The 7,366-nt window shown below is 58.2% G+C and overlaps 1 protein-coding gene across 1 annotated transcript; it reads left to right on the top strand.

The window, feature by feature from the left end:
- Positions 1-259: 259 nt before the first annotated feature.
- Positions 260-6,048, top strand: ANGPTL4 (angiopoietin like 4). The gene is made up of 7 exons (XM_041764469.1): positions 260-751; positions 911-1,021; positions 1,163-1,280; positions 3,596-3,709; positions 4,055-4,150; positions 4,241-4,522; positions 5,395-6,048. Exons 1-7 carry the CDS (start codon positions 419-421, stop codon positions 5,574-5,576), a joined length of 1,236 nt encoding a protein of 411 aa, XP_041620403.1. The 5' UTR covers positions 260-418; the 3' UTR covers positions 5,577-6,048.
- Positions 6,049-7,366: the final 1,318 nt, after the last annotated feature.

Genomic DNA, 7,366 nt, shown 5'->3' with positions numbered 1-7,366 from the left:
GCAGCTTCAGTCCCCGCCGAGCGCGGCGGGCGCGGCGTGGGGGGTTTGGGATTCCAGGGCTCGGGAGGAGGTCGCGGGGAGCCACGTCTCCACGGCCGGCGGCGAAGGCGCCCCAGAAACCGGCGGGAGGAGCCAGAGCCTTGCACTCCGGGGCGTGCCCCCGGCTCCTTAACTACCCCGCCTCGGGCTCACCGAACCCCTCCCCCGGCCGCACGCCCCACCCCCCGGCACTCCCGTCGCCTTATAAAAGGGGACGTCGCGGGGCCAAGCGAAGCCCAGAGGGCTGGAGGCTGCGATCCGAGGCTCCCCGGTGGCTTCTGCGCGCGAGTCGGTCTCCGCCAGGGCGCCCCGCGTCTCCGGCCCTCGAGTCTCGAGCCCCCGCGCCCCCCGAGTGCCCGCGCCCCGGCCCCCGGGAAGGATGCGCCGAGCGCCGAGCGCCCCCGCAGCCCTGGTGCTGTACGCCGCGGCCGCCGGCTTCCTGAGCGCGCGGGGCAGCCCGACGCCCCCCGAGCCGCAGCGCTTCGCGTCCTGGGACGAGGTGAACGTGCTGGCGCACGGGCTCCTGCAGCTCGGCCACGGGCTGCGCGAGCACGTGGAGCGCACCCAGGGGCAGCTGGGCGCCCTGGAGCGGCGTCTGGGCGCCTGCGGGGCAGCCTGCAAGGAGCCTGGGGGCTCCGCCGCGCCTCCGCGCGCCCCCGAGGGCCTGGGCCCCAGCGGCGAGGCTGCCCCCGAGGCTCTCCGCAGCCTGCAGGTACTTGGCGCTCCCCTCCGGGTCTTAAGCAGTGTGGACGGGCGGGGGATGCCCCCGGGGTGCCCTGGGAGGGGGAGCTGGAAGGCCGGACAGGTGGATGAACCGAGAGGCTGGGCGCGGGAGGCCCGGACCTCACGGCCGCCGTCTGCGCTCTCCCAGACTCAGCTCAAGACTCAGAACAGCAGGATCGAGCAACTCTTCCACAAGGTGGCCCAGCAGCAGCGGCACCTGGAGAAGCAGCAGCTGAAAATACAGAAGCTGCAGAGCCAGGTACCTGATGCCCCCCCCCGCCCCCCCCCCCCCAGCTGGGGCGGGAGGTGGAAGCTCGCCCTGTGGGTGTGGACTGAGAACCAGTCAGGTGGCGCAGCGAGCGCCAGCCCAGACCTGGTATCCTCCTTCTGTCCTGTCCAGGTGGGCCTCCTGGGCCCCATGCATCTGGGCCACGGGATGGCGAAGGCTGCCAGGAAGAAGAGGCTCCCCAAGATGGCACAGCTCATGGGCCCTGCTCACAACATCAGCCGCCTGCACCGTGAGTGTCCAGTCCTTGGCTGTCCCTTGGCAATCCTCTGTCCCCAGCCACCACACATACACTTGACATTCCTGTCCCCCTCCTGGTCTGGTCCATCTTATTGGGAAGAAGAGAGGGCCTGGCTCTGGGTTCCCATGGGCTCACTTGACTCTGGCAAGGGGCTGAAAGGGGGGACATCCCTGTTCATCCCTGCCCCTGACCAGCTGGGCCACCTCCTCCTCCTTCCTGGCAAGCCAGTGGCTTCCCTCAATGCCTTGCTGGCCACTAACTGGGGCAGGGTTTGGGGAAGAGGGTCCAACTGAGCTGCAGGGGTGTGGGGAAGGGGGTGTTATCGCTCAAGGACGCCTTCCTGAAGGTTGAAGGTCTTTGAGGGCGCAGCAGTGGGCAAGAGGGTGCTAGCACAAGAGGGTGCTAGCTAGGGATCCTGGAGTTCTGATTGGGTGAAGAGAGATGGCTGCTTGGGTGGAGGGTTCAGTTCTTTCTTTCTTTTTTAAAAGGTTTTTATTCATTCATGAGTGACACAGAGGGGCAGAGGCAGAGGGAGAGGGAGAAGCAGGTTCCCTGGGGGGAGCCTGATTCGGAATTTGATCCCAAGACCCCAGGATCACACCCTGAGTCGAAGGCAGACGATCAACCACTGAGCCACCAAGGCGCCCCAAGGAGTGGAGGGTTCTGAGCTTGGCTGCCCCATGGTCTCTTGGAGTGTAGATCTAGGAGGGGGGGCGAGGGCGGGGGACACCCCCCACCCCCACGCCCCCCTCCCTGGCCAGACACACCACTCACTGTTGAATCTCTTACAAATCCAAGTCCCTTACCCCTCTCTTGGTCCCAAGGTCCCTGATCACCCTCCTTCCCATTCTCCCCTTCCTGCAAAGAATGGGCCTCTGGCACCATCATTAGTTGTGGGTCCTTTATTATGCCTTCCAGATGGCCCCAAATCTCCTACCCCAGCTCTGAGTCTGGCACAGGCTCCCAGCTCCTGGCGCCTCTGCCCCCACCCTAACTTCTGGGCTCCAGACCCGGTTGGCTTCCTCACGGTCCTCCTACCCCATCACACCCCAGCCTGGCATCAGTGGCTGCGTGCAACCAACTGGGTGAAACCAACTGGGTGAAAGTTCGGATTCCCCCCTTTCACACCCTGGGGCTGGTTGCTGGCTGTCAGCCCTTTAGTCTTGAGGGCTCCTCCTCCCTTCCCCTCCCTCCAACTCCCTCCCCTCCTCCCCATTCCCAGGCCAGTGAGGGTCCAGTACACCCTCCCAAACCTCCTCCCTCGGATCAGACCGGCCGGCGCGGGTCTGGGTGGGGGATGTGGGGGTGGGGGGGGTGCGTGGGTTTGGGGACTCCCAGACCCGGGGCTCAGCCCTGCCAAGTAGGAGAAGGGTCAGAGCTGGAGAGACAAACAGCTGGTGTTAATGGAAGCCACATTGGTGGTTTGGCCCGGTGCCGTGGGGATTGGAAGGGAGGAAAGTAGGGGAAAGGGGAGCTGCTCCAGGGGCCGGAAGAGGTCTCCAGTCACTCTGGGTCCGCCCCCCCCCCCCCCCCCCCCCCGCCGTGGACTTCCCCTCCCCCGGGCGACCTTTCCCCTACTTTCCCCGGCTGGGCTGGGGGCGGGGTTTCCCCAGCCTTTGGACACGCCCCCCCCCCCCGCACCCCCTCTCTTCCTCCTTGGATCCTCTGTCCTGCCCCAACGCTTCCCACACCTGGGGGCCCAGGTGCGGCCTCTGTCCCTGCAAGCCCCACCTGACAAAGCAGAGCCACTTCTGCTGGGCTCCCCTCTGTTCCCCACTCTGGCCCAGCTTCTCACTCACTCCTCCAGGCTACTAAACACCTCCTGCGGGCTAGGATCAGCCTGGGCGCTGGTTAAACCGGTGAAACACCAGACTGTGGGCAAAGCCACTCTGTCCCTGGGCCCAGGGAATCCTTATTCAGTGGAGGAGAGACCACCAGATGATGACTCCAGGGTTGGGAGCACACAAACTCCTCGATGCTCCTCTTTGGGAGTCGGGAAAGGTATCTCTTCTGGAAGCTTGGATCTTTACAATGAGGCAGGAAAGGCCTGAGAGAAGAGGGTCCCCAGCAGACTGGCTGGCGTGTGCAAAATCCCTGTGGCAGGAGGGTGTGTGGTGCCAGGAGGGCCGTGTGGCCAGAGGTGGCAGTGCGGTGTGGGAGGATGGTGGCTGGCACGTGAGCGGTCCAGGTGGTGAACCCAGGATTGTCCCCTTATATCGCTGTCACCCACTGCCCAGCTCCTGACATGCCTGTTTCCTGAGAATCCTGCCTCAATCCCCCTGCCCCTCTCTCTGCCTGCCCTTCAGGGCTGCCCAGGGACTGCCAAGAGCTGTTTGAAGAAGGAGAGAGGCAAAGTGGACTGTTCCAGATCCAGCCTCAGGGGTCCCCGCCCTTCCTGGTTAACTGCAAGATGACCGCAGGTAGGACGCACTGGCCCCCTGGGGTGCCCTGCTATGTGTCATGGGCCTTGTTGTCTATCAGATGCAGCTCCTACCACGACCCATGGTTGAGCCAGGTTCAGCGGGCCCAGAGAAGCTCTCTAGATTGCTGCTGCCCCCTCCCTCCTGCCCTGTGGGGTCCTTGGGACAATGATCTAGGCTGAGCCCCTTGGCCCACTGGTCAGCCCGCCTTGGACCACCTTCCTCTGGTCTGCTGGGATGAATGAAGGGAACATTGGCCTCTCTGGGTTTAGAGGCAGTTTCGGATTTGAGTCAGGGTCCCCTGCAAGCAGGGTCCTCCTGATGACGTTGCACCTCTCTGGGCAGATGGAGGCTGGACTGTCATTCAGAGACGCCAGGATGGCTCCGTGGACTTTAATCAGCCCTGGGAAGCCTACAAGGCTGGCTTCGGAGACCCGCACGGTGGGTGTCTCTAGTGGGGCCAGAGCCCCGGGAGTGGGGGTGAGGGCCATGGAGACGGCTCTGTCTCACTGCCCGGCCTCTCCCCTGTAGGTGAGTTCTGGCTGGGCCTGGAGAAGGTGCACCGCATCCTGGGAGACCGCGGCAGCCGCCTGGCTGTGCAGCTTCAGGACTGGGAGGGCAATGCGGAGTCCCTGCAGTTCCCCGTCCATCTGGGTGGTGAGGACACGGCCTACAGCCTGCAGCTCACAGCGCCTGTGGCCAATGAACTGGGGGCCACCACTGTGGCGCCCAGTGGCCTTTCCCTGCCCTTCTCCACTTGGGATCAGGACCACGACCTGCGTGGGGACAAGAACTGTGCCAAGAGCCTCTCTGGTGAGCAAGCTCTGTCCCTTCCTGTCCTGCCTTGCACCCCAATGGCAAGACCTCCCCTTCCCCGCCTTTCTGTTCCCCTGACCTGCCTTCAACACCAAATCCCATCTATTCTCTGCTGACTTGCTGGGTGCCTTTAGGCAACTGACTTACCCTCTCCCACCTTCAGTTTGCCCATCTTTAAAATGGGTATAGGGGGCACCTGGGTGACTCAGCAGTTGAGCATCTGCCTTCAGCTCAGGGCATGGTCCCAGGGTCCTGAGATCGAGTCCCGCATTGGGCTCCCCTAAGGAAGCCTGCTTCTCCCTGTGCCTGTGTCCCTGACTCTCTCTCTGTGTCTCTCATGAATAAATAAATAAAATCTTTTTAAAAAACTGGGTGTAGCCACAGTTCCCACTCTATAACACTATTTTGAGATGACATTTGTGGGATTGTGGCTGTGGCCTGTGGCAAAGCCACCAAGATAAACCCTGTCTTGTTCAAATGAAATCGGAGACAGAGTCCAGGCCCTGTAGAGTGAAATGCATGAAACTGCTTTTGGTGGGTCAGGAAATGATGGAAAGCTAGTAATTTTGTAAGATTCAGTCTAATATATACTGGATGATGATCACAGAAAGTCTTTAATAAACATTAGCCGTGTGCCAGGTACAGAGAAGTAACTTGCCACAGTCACAGGACTGGAAAGGGGGGCCCAGAGCCCCCAAGACTCCTTTGTCACCACCTGGGGTTCCTCAGGACCCAGTGTGACAATCATTAGAAATATCTTCCCCTCCAAAATTTATGAAGTCCCACACCTGGCCTCATCTCCATCCCAGCCCCAGCAGATGCACAAGGACCCCGATCTGACCAAGTTCTGTTTTCTTGGACCCCGGCAGGTGGCTGGTGGTTTGGCACCTGTGGCCATTCCAACCTCAACGGCCAGTACTTCCGTTCCATCCCACACCAGCGGCAGCAGCGTAAGAAGGGCATCTTCTGGAAGACCTGGCGGGGCCGCTACTACCCACTGCAGGCCACCACGATGCTGATCCAGCCCACAGCAACTGAGGCAGCCTCCTAGCTTCCTCACTGGGGCCTGGTGCCAGGCTCCTGGAGGACAGTGACTCTGACTCTGGCCCGGCATGTGGCCACTCCCTGCCCAGGCAGGGGCTCAAGACAGGGGCCCTCTGGAGCCTCGTGGACAGAGAAGCAGCTCACGACTGGAGTTGCCCCCTTTCCGGGTGGGGGGCTGCAGGTGATACCCTCTGAGGACGGAGCTGCAGGGTTGCAGGCCCTGGAAGCGTGAGACCGAGGGGTTTTGAGACCTATTTCTTGCCCGCCCGAGGAGTCGGGGATGTAGAGGGACCATTTGGGGGCAGCCAGGCCAGCCCTCGATGGAGGATTCAGTCACATTGACTGGCTGGGGGACCAGGGCTCCCGCGGGCCCCCAGCGCCCTCACAGTGTCCTTGTGTGTGGGTGCTGTGGGATGAGCCGGCGCCAGCGGTGTCCGGGTGGAGCTTGCAGAATTCTTGTAATAAAAGCAACCTCAGAACATTTTGTTCTGTTTTATTCTTCAGTTTGTTTTAAAAAGTGGGCAGTTTCAAAGTCCACAGAAATACGTTCCCAGGGTGGAGGGTGAATGCTCCCAGATCCTTTGAGGACGACACTGGCTCGTCCTACCACCCGAACAACAGGTTTTAATTTCCTCCCTTCGTTTGTTGTTTCACAATGTGTGTGTCAGGTTTTATATTCAAAAACTGAAACACTTAATCCTTCTGGAAACTCGTGGAGAAAATAAAAGCCCCTTCTTGATTACTGACATACATGAATCACGGTGAACTTTTTAGCATCCGGCCATCTGATAGAAATATAATGTGAGTCACACGTTTAATTTTTTTTCTAATAGTCACATTAAATGAAAAGGGAAAAACACACACACGCACAAAGTTTTAAAAAAAGTAAAAAGGGGGAATGCCTGGGTGGCTTAGTTGGTTAAGCATCCAACTCTTAATTTCAGCTCAGGTCATGATCTCAGGGTAGTGAGATCAAGCCCCAACGTGGGCAAAGCTGGGCATGGAGCTTGCTTAAGGTTCTCTCTCTCTCTCTCTCTCTTTCTCTCAGTGTGTGGGTGGCTCAATTAGTTAAGCATCTGCCTTTGGCTCAGGTCATGATCCCTGGGTCATGGGATCCAACCCCTCATCGGGCTTCCTGCTCAGTGGGAAGTCTGCTTCTCCCTCTCCCTCTGTATGTGTGCTTTCTTTCTCTGAAATAAATAAATAAAATCTTAAAAAACAAAGAAAAGGTTTTCTTTCTCTCCCTCTGCCCCTCCACCCAGCCCTCTCCAAAAAAAAAAAAAGTAAAAAGAAACATGAGATGAATTTTAGAAATATATTTTTATTTTTTTTTATTTTTTTTATTTATTTATTTATTTATTTATTTTTTTTTAGAAATATATTTTTATTGGGGCACCTCAGTGGCTCAGTTGAGCAACCGGCTCTTGGTTTGGGCTCAGGCCATGATCTCCGGGTTGTGGGATTGAGCCTCATGTTGGCTCCATGCCGAGCCTGGAGCCTGCTTGAGGTTCTCTCTTTTCCTCTCCTTCTGCCCCTACCTCCACTCCAGCTCCCCCTACTCACATGCTCTCTCTCTCTCTCTTTAAAAAAAAAAAAAAAAGTATTTTTTATTAAGTCCAATATAACCAAAATATTACCATTTCAACATGTGAGTGATATACAGGTCATTAATGAGATTAATGAGATAGTTGACATTGCTTTTTTTTGTACTAAATCCTTTTTTAATGTTTTAAAATATTTTATTTATTTATTCATGAGAGACAGAGAGAAAGAGGTAGAGACACAGGCAGAGGAAGA

Source organism: Vulpes lagopus, chromosome 7, assembly GCF_018345385.1.
Source record: "Vulpes lagopus strain Blue_001 chromosome 7, ASM1834538v1, whole genome shotgun sequence".
Taxonomy (NCBI): domain Eukaryota; kingdom Metazoa; phylum Chordata; class Mammalia; order Carnivora; family Canidae; genus Vulpes; species Vulpes lagopus.
This window is presented reverse-complemented; position numbering and strand designations above follow the sequence as displayed.

Excerpts from the sequence above, each read along its gene's own strand:
- ANGPTL4 (XM_041764469.1), top strand. The coding sequence starts at position 419 with ATGCGCCGAGCGCCGAGCGCCCCCGCAGCCCTGGTGCTGTACGCCGCG. Across the intron at positions 3,710-4,054 it reads TAACTGCAAGATGACCGCAG|ATGGAGGCTGGACTGTCATT; the intron begins GTAGGACGCACT and ends CTCTCTGGGCAG. Across the intron at positions 4,151-4,240 it reads TGGCTTCGGAGACCCGCACG|GTGAGTTCTGGCTGGGCCTG; the intron begins GTGGGTGTCTCT and ends TCTCCCCTGTAG.